The 19,115-nt window shown below is 41.8% G+C and overlaps 2 protein-coding genes and 1 long non-coding RNA gene across 5 annotated transcripts; 2 read left to right on the forward strand and 1 right to left on the reverse strand.

Moving 5' to 3' along the window:
• The first annotated feature begins 6 nt into the window (after positions 1–6).
• LOC146977201 (O-acyltransferase like protein-like) lies at positions 7–3,394 on the forward strand. Its single transcript, XM_085793217.1, has 6 exons — positions 7–75; positions 173–283; positions 402–525; positions 624–810; positions 965–1,107; positions 1,225–3,394. Exons 2-6 carry the CDS (start codon positions 216–218, stop codon positions 1,327–1,329), a joined length of 627 nt encoding a protein of 208 aa, XP_085649343.1. The 5' UTR covers positions 7–75; positions 173–215; the 3' UTR covers positions 1,330–3,394.
• Positions 3,395–5,431: 2,037 nt separating this feature from the next.
• Positions 5,432–16,896, forward strand: alpk2 (alpha-kinase 2). 3 transcript variants are annotated; one of them, XM_085793220.1, is made up of 12 exons: positions 5,435–5,534; positions 7,716–8,891; positions 8,979–9,697; positions 10,945–12,478; positions 12,596–12,743; positions 13,631–13,758; positions 13,866–13,910; positions 14,016–14,314; positions 14,881–14,969; positions 15,054–15,271; positions 15,378–15,426; positions 15,512–16,896. In XM_085793220.1, exons 2-12 carry the CDS (start codon positions 7,901–7,903, stop codon positions 15,717–15,719), a joined length of 4,428 nt encoding a protein of 1,475 aa, XP_085649346.1. In that variant the 5' UTR covers positions 5,435–5,534; positions 7,716–7,900; the 3' UTR covers positions 15,720–16,896. The 3 variants fall into 3 exon arrangements, with proteins under 3 accessions (XP_085649344.1, XP_085649345.1, XP_085649346.1); XM_085793218.1 differs by having other exon boundaries at positions 5,432–5,534; positions 7,716–9,697; XM_085793219.1 differs by lacking the exon at positions 15,378–15,426 and having other exon boundaries at positions 5,432–5,534; positions 7,716–9,697; positions 15,512–15,986.
• A 73-nt stretch (positions 16,897–16,969) lies between these two features.
• Positions 16,970–18,478, reverse strand: LOC146977203 (uncharacterized). The gene is made up of 2 exons (XR_015037273.1): positions 18,227–18,478; positions 16,970–17,627 (listed from the first exon to the last, which is right to left on the reverse strand). It is a non-coding gene; the product is annotated as an uncharacterized LOC146977203 (long non-coding RNA).
• Between the last annotated feature and the right edge of the window lie 637 nt (positions 18,479–19,115).

The raw sequence follows: 19,115 nt of genomic DNA on the forward strand, positions 1-19,115 counted from the left end.
CCCTTGGACATGGTACTTGTCTCTTGATTTCCAGTGTTATGCCACCACCCCACTGTTACTGTATTTTTACAGATTGTATGTATGTTCATATTTCGTATTATTATAAAAATATTTCTGAATTGCTGTGTAGTAAACAAAGTGAATCTCACCAATCCTCTCTGGTGTTTATCAGGAACAGAGGTGTGTTTGCAGCAGTGGCCGTGGGCCTGCTGTTGATGACCACTGTTGCTGGTGCTCTTGTAACTGCACTCATGCACCTGCCAGTCCTTCTGCCAGCTGCAATGTAAGACTCAGTGACGGAGGTCCAGTGTTTAAACAACTTCAGAGCCAAATAGCCTACATTAAATATGGATTGATGCACACATCAATTAATTCAATGTATTTATTACTTTATTTTGCAGGTCATCAGGGAACTATGTCATACATTACTATCTGAAACCTTACACAAGATATGCACCATTTTTAATTGGGATCTTGACTGGAATATACTTGATGACAAAGAAAGATCAGCTCTTAAAGCGAAAGGTAACAGGCGTCTCTGTCAGAACATCACTTTTCAGTGGTTTGAACACATCGTATGCTCTTAATTAATTAATCTGATGTTATTCTCATTGCTGCTCCAGTGGCAGGCAGCACTTGGTTGGTTCTGTTGTCTTCTCCTCATGGCTGTGTTGATTGGATTATCCTACGTCCTCAAGGACACTCCGCCTTATCCATCTGTGCCACATGCCCTCTATCAAGGACTGCACAGACCCCTCTGGGCTCTGGCTGTGACCTGGATCATACTCGCCTGTGAGGAGGGTTACGGAGGTAAACCAAGACCTTGAATCATTTCATACAACAGTAAAAGCAATGACAAAATGGACATTATACTGAATTGGCTCACTACACTTGATGTATTTTTACAGTGGTAGTATTTATGCACATTTTCATTTTGTTCCTCTGTTTTCTTTTGATTCTCCAGGTTTTATCATGAGGTTCCTGTCATGGGGTTTCTGGGTTCCACTCTCCAACATTAGTTTTGCTTGCTATCTCTCACATCCCGTCTTCATCATCTTCTACATCGGCTTGCACGACACCCCAGTCCACTACACAGACGTGAACTTTGTGAGTGCTCTAAGGCACTAAACATTTAATTCAATGTCATCAAGCCTAAACTGGACTTCCGATTTTGGCTCTGTGCCCTTCTAACTTCGTCTAATGTTTGTCTCCTCTTGTCTTTAGATGTACATGTTCTTCGGCCACCTGGTGCTGACAGTGGTGGTGGGCTACGTGTTGACCGTGCTGGTTGAGAAGCCATACCTCCTTCTAAAATGTGGCCGTACATAGATGCCAGTCAGAACACGACAGAAAACCTGTCCAACATCTCTATTTTATGTTTGTTTGTGCCCTGTACATTCAGCCAGTGCTCTCATTTGAATCAACCTTCACAATCATGATGGCTAGAATGAACTGAAAATATATATTTTTAATCAACTAATAACATCAACAAATTAGGAATGAAGAGTGGAAGATTATTGCATTATGTTGTGTGATCATGCAGCTAAATTCTTTAGGTGTTACGTGGATGAATGCTTTCCTTGTGACATGAAGTTCATCTTATTCCCCCGCCATCCTTCCACTCCTTTTAACAGCCCCGGTAAAAGACAACACTACATTTTCACTGCACTTTCCATGGCAGTGAATCAGGATTTACAAATAGCACTGATTCAGCTGGTGAGATCATGACAAAAGGTTTTCAGTTTCTTATGACGCAAAAGCATGCAGCCACCGTAGCACTTAAGTCATGTGGGGCACGTGTTCGGTTGTGCGCTGTCTTGTGTTGAGTAATGCTCGTTAAACAGCCTAGAAGATATGCTTTGATCCCTCTGTTGCTCTTCATCTCTGCCGCTCACACAGAAACACACTCCCTTTGTCAGGTTTTTTATTTTTTACTTAATCTTTTCCTCAAATTTCTTCAGCCCAGAAACATTCAATATGCTTCCTTGAATCATGGTTTATTTTAAAGCTAAGAGAAACTAAAAATGCCAAATATGGTTTGCTATTTCTTTAATAAGGCTGGCATAGTGCGGATGTGTGTCATAGCTTTCATCTGCCTGATATGGCATTCCTGTCGTAATTAGGTGTGGAAAAGCATCCTATAGATGACTCGCTTGCATTCCCACGTTAAACAAAACGTGGTTGTGACGCACACTTCAATGTGCAGCACCATTCTCCACCTGGTCCTGTCTGGGTGGCGGGGCGGTGCGGTGGGCTTTAGGGAAGGAGGGCAGACGCCATGCAGGCCGAGGCAGACTGTTCAACAACATGGTGTAAAAATATATCTCGCTTTAGTAAGATGATACTTCTCTCTCCATGACTACAAGAGTCCACGGGGGCCACGTCCAATCCAAAACCCCACAACAACATGCTCAAGATGGTGTAACACGTCTCAGACTGTTGGAGCATTTTCAAAGTTTAACTGTGAAAATGTTTCCACTGATATTTGAGAAAGATGAAATGTCATCAGAGTAACAGTGAGCTCAGTTACAATTCAGCCCCAACCCCTGAATAAAAAATATTTTTCAATCTGATGCAATGGATCTCTGTACAGATTATTTGTTGCCTAATAGTCCATCTGCCTTTTACAACCCATCAGCTGTTCATTACAGACACATTAAATGTGATGCTTCTGAGAAACCGCACAAATACTCTCTCTCTCACACACACACACACACATACACAGAAACACACACACATCTTTAAACAACTACATCATAACAAGTCCTGCCTTATGAAAGTCCCATCCAACTGCTGCTTGGTCGATCAGCTGAGATGTGACATGTGTAAAGGTTTATTATACCCACACTGCAACCTTTAATTCATTTATTCAAAGTAGTTTCAATATAATAAACCTAGCCTAGAATATAGAAATTATCATGGTAGATCATCTAAGTCCAAATGAACATACCACAAACTCCTACACATATCCCATAGTCCAATAATATTCCCCCTGTTGCTTAGTAGATTTACAAGCTACAAGAACAGGTGTGTGGATGTAACTGTTACATAATGGCTTGAAAAGAGTAAAAGGACATGATGTCATTTTAATGGTTTGTGGTTTGTGTCCCCATCCTTTTCTGTTTCCTGTCATCATAATAACAAATTAAAACCTTCGTATAGAGTGTGTGCGTGTGTGGGATGTTTCATTAATGTCTCTCTCTTTCTCACACACACACACACACACACAATAACAATGGTGACACATGTTGCCTTGCCAAAGCAGTTGTAAGGGTCGCTAAAAATAATCGTAAACAGTCTATTTTCTCTCTTTATTTATAAATGGTCAGACTTGTGGCATTGCTGTTTTATTGGAGGGCGCCTGTTGTTAAACCTCAATTTACAATGTGCTGATTTTAAAGCAGGAAAACAATCTGTTCCTCTCACCTGTCACAGGAACAGTGATGTAACAGCCATAAATTACTTGGTTATAAAACCGTCCTTCTCTAACGTTATGAAACAACACTCTCTAAGCAGTTTACTGAAATATATAAAGGGTATTCCTCAGCAATAATGTAGTACATGGAAAAAAAGTATGCAGCAGTGTTAGATCCATCTAAAAGAACTAGTGAATCTGCTCATAGATTGGGGGGATTGGGAAAAGCCTGCTCGGCAAAACACAAAGTAGGCCTGCTACAAGAGAGGAAAGATTTTTTAGGGCGTGAAGTTAGGAGACAGTGATGCACAGGAGCGTTGGAGCAGGAATGAGGCACTGTAAGTCGTCAAGCAGCAGGATAATTAGAGAGTAGCCTCAAGGAGGGCATGAATGAAGTAATTAGGGGAGAGAGAGAAAGAGTTGCATGGCCATGAGAGTGCTGGTCCTGAGAAGAAAAAAAAAACCCCTCAGTGAATTAAACAGGCTTCCCAAAGAAGAATGATCGTCATGCAAGAGTGTAATTATGTGTAACTGGAACAAGTTGTGTTTAAAGGAGAGAAGAGGAACAGATCAGAAGGGTACTCCGGAGACAGCCGGTGTTTACACGACTCTCTGAGCCTTTCTCAAGGTTTGGAGGTTGGAGCGACAACGATAAAACAAGGGATTGGTCTACATTTTGGAAAATACACATATTTGCAACTGTACTTATCTGTCTGTTGTTAATAAAGCTCCAACCAGCAGATGGATACTTGAGCAAACGGTTAGTGTGGATCTGTTGAAAAGCAACAAAAAAAACTTCTACTAATAAATTAATTATGGATGCTTGAACTTTGGAGAAAACATAATTTCCACAACAGAAATCCAGGTCATCGTGACTATCATTATCACTTTCCGGCTAAATTAAAGCCACTGGGCCGTTCTAATGATTGGGAACTGGTCTGCCATCAGGGATTAGCTTGTGTTCACTACCTATTAGATGAGTAATTTGGCTAAATGAGAGGCAAAGTCACATTTAATCACTGTCACACCAGGCTGGGCTAATTGACTACTAATAATTTTCCATACGAGCAAAGACAGGTCTGGCCTCATTAGGTTGTTTTGGTCACTGACAAGAATTCATTGTTGCTTTGCCAGGGTAGTTAGAGGGGTGTTACCGTTGCCAGAAATGTGAACCTTGGTGTCACGGCTGACCTGTAAACACATTTTTTTTTTTTTTTTTTTTTAGTATATTTTTCGGCTTTTTGCCTTTATTTGATAGTGATGACAGTAGAGATAGACAGGAAATGGGGAGGCAGAGAGAGGGGGAATGACACGCAGGAAAGGTCTGCCCGACGCGGGATTCGAACCGGGGACGCCTGCGGCGAGGACTGTAGCCTCTACATGGGGCGGCCGCTCTACCCACTGCGCCACGCACCGCCCCGACCTGTAAACACATTTAACTAGAGAAAGAGAGTCTATTGTAAATGTTATTAATTTAAAAATCATAATTTCAGTAAATTAACTTTTTTTAAACTCTAATGTTATTTTTCTTCAACCCCAAACTGCAATATTTACAAGTATATTACTGTACATAACATATATCATATTTGATTTATTGAGACCAAGTTCTTGTTAAATGTTTAAAACTCATGATGATTGACTGAAGATTGATAAAGTGGTATAAATACTGTCAAGAGCACTGGATTACACTTTTAACTTGTAAATAAATCTGTGCCAAAAATAACAAACACTGTTAAATGCAATATGAGCTACTCTGTGTAATCTGTGAATGAAATTATGAACATACTACGGTGTAGAGATGTTTATTTATGGGGGGAAAATGCAATGTGTTCTGCTTAAGGTCAAAACAATCAAATAAGCCAATTCCATCTGTAAAACAACCAAAAAAAGTTGGTCTATAAAATAGACCATCCATTGCTGAAACAGGCCATAAATATAGATATCGAGTGTTAAATGTTCAAGATCGGCACATGCCCGCAATATCAGGTAACTGACTTTGTACTTACGGGGGACAACAGTTAAAAATAGACTCACACCCCCAGACTGTCGGCTCTGCCTGAGCTCATACTGAGGTCCTACATCATAGGTCTATATCCTCAACAACACGGCTATGAAAAGGGTACGTACTACTTGCATGGCTGGACTGGAAATCCCCTTCATAAGTTAGACAACTGTTTTAATGCCTCATGTGATGATAAGACTTTTATTGTGTGTGATTCCACTGTGAGGTGACTTGTGTGTTTGTGGTTTTCTCTTGGGCTGTGCGTTGCCAGATACGCTGCTGACAGGTTGACAAACACACACATACACACTGCTGTGCTGAATGACAGTGAACACATCATACGCTTTGCCAAGTATAAGAATGAATGCATATAAGTGATTTAAAAGTATGAGGATTTTCGAAAATATATTTTTTTTATGCACCTCTGCTCTTTTATAATCTGCCATTGTAAAGAAAGTATTTCATTTTGTGGTTTTACTTTCAAAACTGTGTTTAGATTTACACAGAGGATCCTTTAGATCACATCTTTAAGCAAATCATTCATGTACAGACGCTTTAAAGATGGACCAGGCTCTTTTTTGGAGCAGGGGTTGTGTGACAGAGGATGATCTATTTTGGCACAGATGGTTGAGATGAAATCGAATTACACTTTCTTGCTCTCAGTCACACAGGCGCTGACAGCTTTATTCTTTTTTAATGTCAGTACAGATGAATCTATCTATCCACCTTTCTAATGCACTAATCAACAATACCGAGAAGATTGACTTCAGTTCGATGTAAAAGCCTCCCATTGCCTGTAAAAGTGGGCTGCGACACAGATCTGCATGCAATTATCGAATCTAAATCTGGACTAGATGTGATTGAGCTCTCTGAAACAGGTTGGATTCATTTAAGGCAAACACAAATTTATCTTGAAGAGTGTTAAGATATTTTAGTTCAGGATGTTATTAAAAGATGTGCAAGGAAGTAATTTTACTGAGATACTTTGAGCAATAACACTATTTCCAGCCAGAAAGTTGTGTCAGCCTTATTAATATTCATTGCATTTGCCAGTAGGCTAAGTAGAGGTAGGGTCCATGCTCGATAGTAAACATTTCAGACTGGACAGCTCAGCTAGGTGTCCTTCAGTGCAGCAGGAATGTGACAAATGCAGGTCATGGGTGAAGAGGTACTGGTATTTTTCCAGTGTCTGTGCCACTAGCTCCTCTCCTGCAAACTTGTATATCAGGGCGCATGTTTTGAAGCGTCCCCCTTCAACACTTCATATCAGTCCTCTGCACGCACAGTATGTCAGGTTCCCTGTCGCGGGCTACAAACACAGGTAATATCTCTTTAAGATGGTCACTTTGAAGATGCACCTGAAGGTTTAACCATCATCAAGTGGGTATAAACATTTTGAGATGGTTATGGCCTCAGTCAGTTCCTTCAATTTTACTTCAAAATGTATACTATACCATATACCAACACTATATAAGACCTTAGAAAGCTAAAAGGGAAGTTGGGCTTGCTCCGGTTGAAATAATCTTCATAACTTGATATTTCATTTTCAACCAAAGGATCAAAAAAGCTTAAGGAGGAAACACAAAGCTTAAAGTGGACAGTTTGAAAACACTGCTTATTTATTGGGTGCTATTTGTGTACCATTGTTATGATTTACTGCGGTGAACTCCCCTGAACTCATGAGTAACACCTGATACTTCTAACATTTCTCTTAGTGCGTAACTACCAACAGCTTGTATATTTGTATCTGGTAAACAGTGGCTGGAAAAGATCTTGTATGAGATTAATAACACTCGTACACAATATTACACGCTGTCTAATGCACAATCCCACATAATGGCAGCTGTGCAGGGTAAAAGAAACTGGACACTGGAGTCTGGAGCCCATTAACAACACACACACACACACACACACACACACACACACACACACACACACACACACACACACACACACACACACACACACACACACACACACACACACACCAGACGTTTTTATCAGTTACAGAGTAACAAGAACAGGAAGGCTTCCTGTTGATGTGGTATGTTAAGTGGGCTTTAAAAGCTTCTAAAATACATGCAATCCGCTGTTTAACACGGACATCTCCTGCAAGATAACCATATCAATATCACACAAAGTGACAGCTAGGGGGAGATAGTGAGCCTTATTTCAGATAAGTCAGATTGAGGAGGTATGTACATCTCAGATAAGATGTTATTTGATTGATTGACTTGGTTCTGCAGTTTTATTGTCAAGTATTTTCATTTTCTGGTGATGTCCTGCTTCACTTTCCAGGTACAGGCAGTAAAAACACAAGGACACAGCTGCACCCAGGGGAGGAAATGACACCAGAACATCCAGACACAAGGAGTCTGTCATTGTGTACAGAAGTTTGTCCCAAACTTCGACCCAAACTTGTGGTTTGACAGCCGGGACCCTGCTGCTGACAGTCTCCTCAAGCAGCACGACGAGAAGCCCCGATGGATCTGTCACTCCTCTGCACGGATGACCAAACACGGTCACCAGCATCTCTCACAGACAGTCAGACAAGGGGTTTAGACTCTCTTTCTCTTCTACGCAGTCCTACAGAAAGTACGCTGTCTGCGTACGAGACTGGAGCGGAGGCAGTGGCAGATATCTCAGACCCCACTGACAAATCCACTGAGACTTTATCAAACGTTTCCAAATGCCTCTCTCAGGAGAAACACACTGACTTATCCTGTTTAAAACTTCCATCATCCAGCTATAAGATGCCAGAGCTTTTGACACTTTGCCCCGAGCCTGTGCCAAAGGAAAATAACCCCAGGGTTCATCCCTATTTCGGCTCATCTAAACCTATGTTACCTCTTTTACCTCAACTCTCTCATGAACTCCTTTCACCCCCATCTGAAACTTTCTCAGAGTTTTACATTCAGCAAGATCCGCCCCTCTCCCTCTCTCTCATTGAAGACAGTACTGCACCCGAACCTTTTGGGGCCATGTCGTCTATTTCTGAGAGCTCTTATCTTTTGAGGCCATTATCGCCTAGCTCAGATAGTTCAGAGGGTGATACAGCTACAGCACCTGAGTCAGACCTTTATATCTTTGAGAGTGAGACACAGGACTTCATCCTGAGCCATAATGCGGATCCCTATGAGATTAAATGTCCTGAACACCAGCCATTAGCACAAATGGAAGAAAATAAGACACACTATGACTGTGAGTCACATACTCTGATGTGTGATTCAGCAGACGTGCCGACAAAGTGTCATCTCAGTTCTAATGACGAGCGAGCTGTGGTGGACTATGATGAGTCACACACGGGCCAACACACAGGGCTGAGACCACCTGCCGTGGATGTTTGTGAGGCGAGCTCGATGGCAGTAAATGACGATGGACAGGAAAAAGCAGAGGTCACCGGTGTAACACCACAAGCACGACAAAGCGACAGCCCAGCTGAGCTGTGGTTGGATGCACACCAGTATCTGACAGGTGAGGATACACAAGATCAGGGTGTTTTGGACAACACACATTTTTCTGTGATGCAAGGAGTCACTGGTGATTTAACGCTTCTCCCAGGAGAGACACCGGTGTCAGGTTACGGCCATGAAGGTAGCGAGGGGATTGGCTGGATCGGTGAGGACACCATCGGCTGGGGGCCACCGGTGAAGAGGTGGTCATCAGTGGACAGCTGGGCAAGCGCTCTGTCAGACTGGGCTGCGATCATCGCCGCTCCACCAGAGGACATCACAGCTGCCTTCACAGAGATAGGTGCTGAGATAGATGCTTTGACACAGGCACTGGCAGAGGTGAACACCGACACAGACAGAGAGACGTCTAAAGAAGGACAGAGTCAGAAGTCAGCAGCGCCGGCACAACCGCAGCCACCCATGGGTGTCCAGGATCAGCCCCTAGTGGGACACAACATCCCAGAGAGCTCAGTCCTCTCTGGGCAGAGCTGTCTCTCTCTGTGCCTTGAATCGGCACCAACTACACAAGAAGAAATCCAGAGCGGCCAGGGTGAGCCCTTTTCATGCCCCATTCATCCTCACTCACCCATGGGTACATCCAGTGCTACAGTGGCCTCTCCTGGAGGATACAGTGTAGATGTGACTGCAGCCACTCTGATCCCTGGATCTACTTCCTCTGCTGATTTGGATCTTTCTAAATTCGGTGGATATGCTGAGTCTTTGGAGACTGATATTTTCAGCTGCAATGAAGATCCAGTCATACTGAATATAATAGAGGATATAGATTTGGAGGAACAACATGCACCTGCAGAGCTCTTAATTGGACAGGTAAGATGATTTATGATATAAATTTATACTGGTTGTTATCTCACACAAATAAGTTTGTTGGATGAAAGTTTCTGCTGTGCTTTGATGTGAGAAGCATGACATAAGAGTAAACTAAACTTGGTAACCTCATGTTATTGTTTTTTTTTACACTTAATGCATGTCAAATACACACCACTTTCTCTGAAGTGTGTGACAGAGAAAGAGAGAAAAAGAGACAGGGACCAGTGGAAAGATTCACCCTTCATGACAGGGAAGAACAACAGCGATCACCTTCACATCAGTCGCGTTGGCCAACAGATAAATCAGTCACAAGCGTTGGAAACACTTCAAGAACGTTAAGAGACATTCCCATTCCTCTCCTGCCCTTGTCAGTGTTGTCATACCTACAGTATTGACAGCTATAGTCAGGAGGGAGGTACGTACGTGAAGAACTTCAGTGAGTGGAGTCCACATACTGTATGTCACCACACATGGGACTCATGGGTATTGTCACCTTGGTTTGGATCAGAGCCATTGGGTTTGACTCCAGTCTGGGTGAAAGTCCACCCAGGATGGAGTCTGTATTATTGGATAAGTCCTTTGGCCTCCATCTAAAAGACTGGCAGCTGTGTGAGCTGAAGGAAACAGGAGTGCCTGAGAGGAAAACTTCAGATGGACAGAAATGGCATCTAATAATAGCTGAAAGTTCAATGATAATAGCATGCATCCATGGCGTGTCAGGGTGGAGGGGTGAGAGGAGAGCACAGCTGAGGGGTGAAACACGACCCCTCCTTCACTCTATCGCTCTCTCTTTTTGTCCACACCCTTTAACACACCCATTCCCACCGCATCTCCTTTAAAAACTCAGGATCAGGGCGCAGACAGGTCCACAGGCCTCGTAGACCGCTCACACCATTGGCTTAGGTGCGCAAGGCATAGCTGCAGCTCCTGCCCGTGACAGTGACACTGTGAGGTTCATTTGCATGCAGGACATATGGACTGTGAGACTGGATATAGAAGCATGGTGTTTCATAAACGTCCACTTTGTGGTTCGATAGAAAGGTATGTGTTTAAGAGAAAAATTAATCTGAAATCGCATTGTGATGTAACCTTTTGTATGCTCCACCTTTAAAACTGACTTACTTTAAATGCAGTATTATTACATATGATATTACAGTTAAGTCTGACTCTTGTGCGTATGAATTTTTTGTCAACATTCTTTAAATGAACTAACATTGTTATTATTATTTACCCATTGCCACTATCAGCCCTCTGGAGATGAATTGTGTGAAGTGACAGATGCCACAGTGCAACACAGCGTCTCGCAGCCAGGCTTGGTGGCTGAACAGGAAGCTAAAGGAAGCTGTGGGCCAGCCGGGGTGGTTGATGGTGAAGGAGCCGAATCTTCAGCAGATTCTAATTTCCTCTCCACACACTGTCCGACAACCTCACACGTGCCAGGTGTGAACACACAACCTGACCTGCATGTTAATGTTCTCCCACACGTGTCGCCCAACACTTTACCAGAAGTTGACGGAGCACGTCAGGTGGAGCCACAGTGGGGGAGTCCTAAGTTTATTATGCCCTTAGCTCCCCTCAGTCCCCTCTCCTGTTGGACAAGCAGCAGTTTGGAAGGAGATCAAATTTGTGCCAAAAGGTCTCTCAATGACAACAGAGACCTATGTTGTGATCCTGTACAGCCCCACTTTTTGTGGCCTGCCTCAGATAGGATTACTGACAAACCATCCCTGAAAGACGATGAGGAGCCGATTCATAAAATAGAAAATGCAATAGACTCTGCTGAGAAATCTTCACCAGATGGACGACTGGACTTGCGCACTGACAAAACATCAGAGTGTTTCCTCACAGAGAGAAAAACAAACATCGAGGAAATCCATGAACTCAGTAGAGAACTGTCAAACTTGGCTGCTGTCCCTGCAGATCATTTCATCATCTCTAAGACGAACCGTGTGGCAGTCATCACTTTGGACTTGAATGATCCTTTTGTCTCCAGAGCGGCAAAACCTATAAGCAAATCTGTACCAGCCGAAAAGATGCCTCACAAAACTCACAAGATCACCTCAGAGGGCAAAGCACGCTCCAAAAAGGACAAATCAGCTGGTCATCATCATAGTACACAGGCTTCCAAGAAGCAGGAGAATCTACCTAATCATGTTTCAAGTCAGCAGACGTGCAAACAGCAAGAAATCCACTCTCTCGCTGGAGAAATTCAAACCAGTAAAAGCATCCCAGTTGTGCTTGAGGACAATCAGGCTAAACTGGGGATTGAGAGCGCCGTTGCACCTGAAAAGGCTCCAAGCAAACCTCATGGTAAAAAGAAAAAGAAACACGGTCAGCACGCAACAGCACCCAAGACTGCAGTGGAGCCCCTGGCTGAAGTAGAAAATGGAGCAAAACCGAAGACTGCAAGAGGAAGGATTGATATGTTCGAGGCCAAGCTGGGCGCCAAGGCCGAGAAAGCTCAAAAGGACAGTGATCAGTCAGGAAGTGCTGAGAAAAAGTCCCAACAACCAGAGGCTAAAGCTTCCCGAGGTGAACGGCCTGCACATCTCACAGAGCATAAAGACCACCAGCCGAAAAACTTGACAAGTCCTCTGAAAGATGACGTTATTAAAAAACGGCGCCTGACAGAGGATAAGTTTGGGAAGATAGTTAGTGTCTTGGAGTCTAAACTACCAAAACCAGATGTTTCTATCAAGGCAAAGGCAGAGGAGCCCAAGACTGATGCTCGTAGGAAGGCGTACAGCGAAGTGGTCAAACAGACAGTCCCACCCAGGGCAGGTAAAGAATTTCTCTTACAATCATCATGACCCAGTGTCAACACAACTAACTTCATCCATCATGATGGTGGAAAAACTCATCCTTGACCTCATAATAATAATATGATAATGTGCACAGACCCCAAGGTGGTGCAGCCCATCCAGGCAGTGTCAGTGAGTGGGGATCCCCAGAGTCTGTGTCTGTGGTGTCAGTTTGCCGCCGTCTTCTCCGACTACACGGTCACCTGGAGCAGGGATGGAGCTGTCCTCTCTGAAATCAAGAGAAGGTATATTCATTTTCATATAGAAGCGCCTTCTGCAAATGTTCTCTTTATTCTCTTAACTTATTATACTTTTGAACCTTTGAGAGTGATGTACCAACCACTCACCTAAACTTCTCATTGTCTAATTAAGTGGAAGAAACTTAATTTAGCTACTGCTTTTAAATAGGCTATTTCAATTTTTTAGCCATTTAAGTCAGCCATTTACATTACTATTTTAGCCAACAATTTCAGATGTTTAACCATTAACCATTTTGTATTGTATCTACAACTTTTAACTAACTACAGTCTATTTATTACTTTTAAGTTACTATTTTAACCCTATCTATTCATAGCTTTTAGCTAACACTGCTTCCTGCTTTGGCTAATTATGTAGAAATAGTTGTGCTATTTTAGCTAACTGTCAACAGGTTTTAGAAAACTATTTTGACCATTTGACCCAAACATTTCAAAGCTTTTAGCAAACAATTTTAACTTTGTTAGTTACTTTGGTCAACTGTCGTCTGTTTCTTATTATTTTTCACACAAACCAATGTTCTGACAGCTAATTAAATCAAATTGTAGAATATCTTTCTTTTTTATTTCAAAATAATTACGTTAAGATACCCCTGCAATCTTGCAACTGACCTTGTGCATGTTAACAAGCACTAAGATCTAACACTAGAAGCAGAGGACAATAGGCGGAAGATGCATGGAAAACTTTGACTACAGTGATGAAGAAGATTTTGCATAGCTGCCGTACCATATTTTTTGCATAGCTGCTAATGTATAAGCTCTATCCTCTGTCTACATAGTTTTGCATATTTGCCACACAAAGAACTTATAGCCTATATGTCATAGTGTGTCTAGTGATTTATGCCATGCATTTTGTGACACTGTACCTCTTTCTGAAGTGCAGGGGATGAAAGCAGAGTGTCAGTCATCATCTCCAATGCTTCTCACAAAGACTTGGGCAAGTACCAGTGTCGGCTCAGCAGCTCACATGGATCTGTCACCCTCGATTACCTGCTAACATATGAAGGTAAAGATAAAAAAAAAAAAAAAAAGACTGACAACTAAAAACAGCCATTCAAAATATGTGTACAACTTAATTAAATGGAGTAAAAAAAAAACTGCCTTTCTTCACAGTGCTCAGTGAGATTGTCATTCCTCTCTCTCCAAAGACCACCTCAGGTAAGTTGGAACATGTACAGTATTACTTTACATGGTTAGATTTAAAAGAGAGTCAATTGAGGTTTAGGAGCTTTTTGTTGACAAAGTCTCCATCTCTTTTTCCAGCTGCTCTTGTAGAGGTGGGAAGTGAAGAAGAGGACGTCCACTGTTCTAGGCTGATGTTCAAAGAGGACTTCCTATCTGACCAATACTTTGGAGAAAACCATCCTGTCAGCATCGTCACTGAAAAGGCCCACTTTGGCGAGGGGATGCACCGGCGGGCTTTCCGGACCAAGCTGCAAACGGGTCAGATGCCGCTTTTAGAACCAGGACACTCCTGTGTGCTCAAAGTTCACACTGTTATCAGCTACGGGACCAAGAACAGCGAGGAGCTCGTTGAGAAGAACTACACCTTAGCTGTGGAGGTAAGGAGGATGTCTCAGTGCTCTGATGTCAGACACATCACTCCTCACACCTTGAAGTATGATTCATTTTTTTGTGCATGAATAAGAGAATCGGAGAATAAGGGAACAGGAATGAAATAAATGGATAAAATCAAACAAACAAACATTTGATTCATTTATTGGATTTATTAGCTTATTTTTTGAAAATGAGACATATTCATGAACATTAAAAAAGCACTTAGTACAGGCTCAGTGAGTAGGATTTAGTGGCACTTGTGTTTGGTTTGTCCATTCTGGGCTAATGTAGAAAAATGGAGATAAAACATGGCAGCCTCCAGGGAGGAGGACTCACTGCCTATGCTGTATGTAATTTCAATCTGAAAATACAACAATTCATAGTTTCCTACACACTGTTGTCTGGCTGAAGTTTCTGATGCAGCAGATAAATGGGATAAAGAGAAATATATATTTTTATTTATGAAAGCTTTTGAGACTTGCACTTTAAAAGCTGTGGTGTTTTTTATTTAACATCATGTTCATTATACGTCATTATATATGTCTAATGTGATTTACTTTTTGCTCTGTAGGAGTGTCAGGTCCAGAACACAGCAAGAGAGTACATCAAGGCGTACACTGCTGCAGCTCAGTCTACTGAAACCTTTGGAGACGTCCCAGAGTGAGTGACACAACATACTTTAAACTCTGTGCAGCCCATTTTGCTTCTTTTAGCTGACACTGCTTTGTTTCATCTTTGCCCCAGGATCATTCCCATCTACCTGGTTCATCGTCCATCCAATGACATCCCCTACGCTACGCTGGAGGAGGAGCTGATCGGTGACTTTGTCAAGTATTCAGTCAAAGACGGGAAAGAGATCAACCTGCTGAGACGTGACTCGGTGGCCGGGCAGAAATGTTGTGCTTTCCAGCACTGGGTCTACCACAACACAGAGGGCAACCTGCTGGTTACTGACATGCAAGGTCAGAAAAAATCACATATTTTACAACGCATGATAAAAAGTTTTATTATAGTGTTTTAAATGATCATTTAGAATCCAGATTTTGATCTTGATTGTTGGGATTTCAGGAGTGGGATTGAGACTTACAGATGTAGGAATAGCCACCTGTAAGAAAGGGTGAGTGTTTTTGAGAACAAAAGCAGTAATGGGTGCAAATTGTTGAAGCATGCATATTTACATATTAATTTATTGTCTTTTTCAGATATAAAGGCTTCAAAGGGAACTGTGCCACCTCCTTCATTGACCAGTTCAAGGCTCTGCACATGTGCAACAAGTACTGTGAGATCCTGGGCCTCAAGTCCCTGCAGCCTAAAGCCAGAAAGCCCACATTTGCTCCGAAACCTAAACCCCAACCTTCTGCTGCTCCCAAGAAGAAAACCTTTGGGCCAACACTGAAGGGCAAGTCATAACAAAAGGGGAAATTCTCGGACTTCATGTGTGATAGTTGATTGAAATTGTGATTTTTTTTTAAAGCTGGTTTGAGGTGCTTCTTTAGCTCGGGCCTCACTGTTAGGAGTCTGATCCAACCATGAGAAGTTGGGCTCCTGCAGGGCCACAAGTTGGAGACAAATGCATTTGACTCTGAGAGGAGCGACTGTTGCACAACCAGTGAATGTTGTTTCATAAGAGAGTTTGCTTCATCTCATGTTGAACATTTGAGAGATATATTTTATTTTAATTAAGATTTCTGAGAGTTTGTGCACTGTATTTATAATCAAGGGGAGGAGACCTCATCTCACACGTTTTGGAAAAACTGTGACAAATGTGAAGACTTGAACACTTTGGAAAGGATTAGTGGTGTAGTTAATCTACAGTGATGAACTGTGATGTCTTAGATTGCTTTATTGATGATGTGTGATGATGATGATGATTTTTCTTTCCAGTTTCTTTCTTGTTTTTCTACTTCTGTGATGTTTTCAAATTATCACTTCATTAAATTAATGAACTTGTTTATTCATTTCTCAAAAGGAAATGTCTTCGAAGTAGCTTGTATGATAAAAGAAAATATACATGATATAGCAGGGATGTTGTTTGGGTGCTGAGTTACAAAGTATGAGTGGGTTCACTTTAATGTTACATTGTTATCATTTTTGTTTATTTAGTATTACTACTGATTCATGACAAGCTCATGTTTTTATTCTGGAAACAAAAAAAAAGACATTTTGTACAGAAGAAGCTCTTGTAAAGTATACCTCTGAATGTATACAGTGAAATAAGTTTATGATTTAGTCATTTTATTATCTGAGGTAGCTCTGTTTGTAAGATTGACTTTGATTCTCTGGCAACATTTCAAAGATCTATGCTCAGGGTCAAACCACATGAAAGATATGTATAGCTAAAACTAATAATCACATGACATTAACCTGACGACCGTTGCCAAATAGTTTCATACACAGTTCATATGATCCCGGTAACGTGCCAACTATTCAACGACGGAAATGTGAACCGTCTGTGTCCCACTCTCACTTTTGCCTGTTTAATCCCTGACCCACATTGCTGACATGGCTCTCAGGTTGAGGCTATATGACCGGTGTGTGCAAACACTCTGCGGATCTTTGTTATTAAAGAAATGTTGCTGGTTGGAAATGTTGTTTAAATGTCTTTCTTTTTTCTTTGTCATTTCACTTTCTCTGTAATGATCTTTGACCTGCAGCTTCCAGGATGTCATGTGTCTGTTTAATTTTCCTTTATGTGCAAAAGGTCACAAAAAATAAACACTTGTTTATTATTTACAAAATTTGCATGGATGAAAATTTTACACACACACACACACACATATAAAATACCATATTATATAAGACAACCTGTTTACATGCTGGTCGATGACAGTGAAGGAAATGGTGGCAGGATGAAAACAAATAACTCCTCTATTTGTGTCTATACTTACAGGAGATGGTCTGCAGCAACAAATTAGCGCCTCAAAAGCAAAAGAAGTAGGTCACACTCAGAGGCTGGAGATCACGCACGATGTGTCAACACATTATGTCTATTTCCATCTGTGCCCCCCCCTCACCGCACTCCCCACAGTGCAATGTGTCCCACAATATAGCAACTATTGATACATGTGGAAACATTTGCAGTATGTGTCTAAAGAAACTATTTCAAATCTAAAAGCATCTAAACTAAAGATTACACAAAAGCCATATAGGACAAACAGGAAATGGAGGAACACACTGAGGTCCTTTTCACACTGTAGCTATTTAGTGTGATAATGGCGTTTGACACACAGGACACAAACACCATTGTCACACTCCACAGCTCTGGAGGACAAACATTTTGCAGTAGGTACGTGGATGGAGATGTTGCGCCTGGACGACCTGTGAAATAAAGAAAACAAAAAGCAGTTTGTTGATGTGGTGGCAATGGAGCAAGGGAGAGAAAAAAAGTCAAACTCCACATGGTGTTGGTGTAATGGTGGTATGGAAAACTAATGATGGGCTAAAACCTAAAATCAAACAAAAAACAAAGCTATAATTCTTTATTTGCCATGTAGCTCTTTAAATGTCTGCTCATTAATGCACTAAAATAATTATATATGAAAAAACAACCACAGAAAACCATGTGGTGGAAAATTAATGCTGAGTAAATATTCATGGCTTATCCAAAGTGTCCAAAGTCCAGCCCTGAGTTTTTGATGGGAGTTTTGGGATGACTGCAGCTGTGTTCACAGGTGTGAGAAAGTCAGAGAACACCTGTCTCAGGTTTTTTTTTTTTTTTTTTTACACCATATTACAAACACTTTGGCTGATAAATACAGGTTTTTATACACTTTATGCCTAAATTAATTCAATATAATCTTCACTGTTTCTGCTTTTATCTATATAACATAACATTTATGGCACTGAAGATTTTCTTTCTGGCTGTTAAATGATCAGTTGTGCAGATGAGACATGTTGCAGGACAATAATCAACTCACCTCAAGTTTCTAGAGTGGATCCATTTTCATTCATTCATACCCAGCAGTCAGTCTCCAGCTCCTGCTTCTCCCAGCTACTGTCTCCTCTCCCCGTTCACTCCGTCCTGCACCAACATGTCATGTCTCTGTGTCCACGTCTTCCTGTGCCAAACAGTTAAAAGTCCAGTAGTGCGTCCGCAGAGCTGCAGGTTCACCAGGTGATCCGTGGTGCGTTTGGGTTTGGCGCTGTCCCGTCCAAGTCTTTATGTAGACAGAGCAGAGTTTGGACAAACAGCCGGTTCCACATTAGTGATAAGCTACAGGGGAAGTATTGATCGACCCTGACCAGAGGTAGAGGGTGAGGGGTGGAGGAGGGGTAGACCAAAAAAAAACAAAAAAAACTGGTGAGGCAACAGAGGCCTTAATGGCAAAGTTTGACTGAAAGTCAGAGTGAGACAGAGAATGACACAGGAGATAAAAGTAATGGAGATTGGTGGAGTTGAGGGGACAGAAAGTTAGTGAGGTAGTCAAAGAGTCATGTCAGCATTTTTGCAATGTGTTTAATCCATGTGTTTAATCCATATGTTCACAATCCTCTCTGTATTTATCTGTACTTATCTCTTCAAATCACACAGGGTTGTCTACATTCTTAGTAGTTAATAGTTAATGGATAGAAAGTAGTTAAATATGGGGCTATTCCATGGACCTGGTATTGGTTTCATAATAAAACCTGTCACGCAGAGGGCAGATGATGAAATAGCATCCCTTTAACTAGAGGTTTGATAGTGCGACTCTGCTCAGTTTCCACCCTCTGAAACTTGAGATGATTCATCACACACACAGTGCACACACTGCACACACTGCGCATGAGTCCATGAGAAATTGGATGTAGAGTCTGAGTCCCTTACCG

Source organism: Trachurus japonicus, chromosome 12 (assembly GCF_045865225.1).
Source record: "Trachurus japonicus isolate A0001 chromosome 12, Traja_1.0".
Classification (NCBI taxonomy): domain Eukaryota; kingdom Metazoa; phylum Chordata; class Actinopteri; order Carangiformes; family Carangidae; genus Trachurus; species Trachurus japonicus.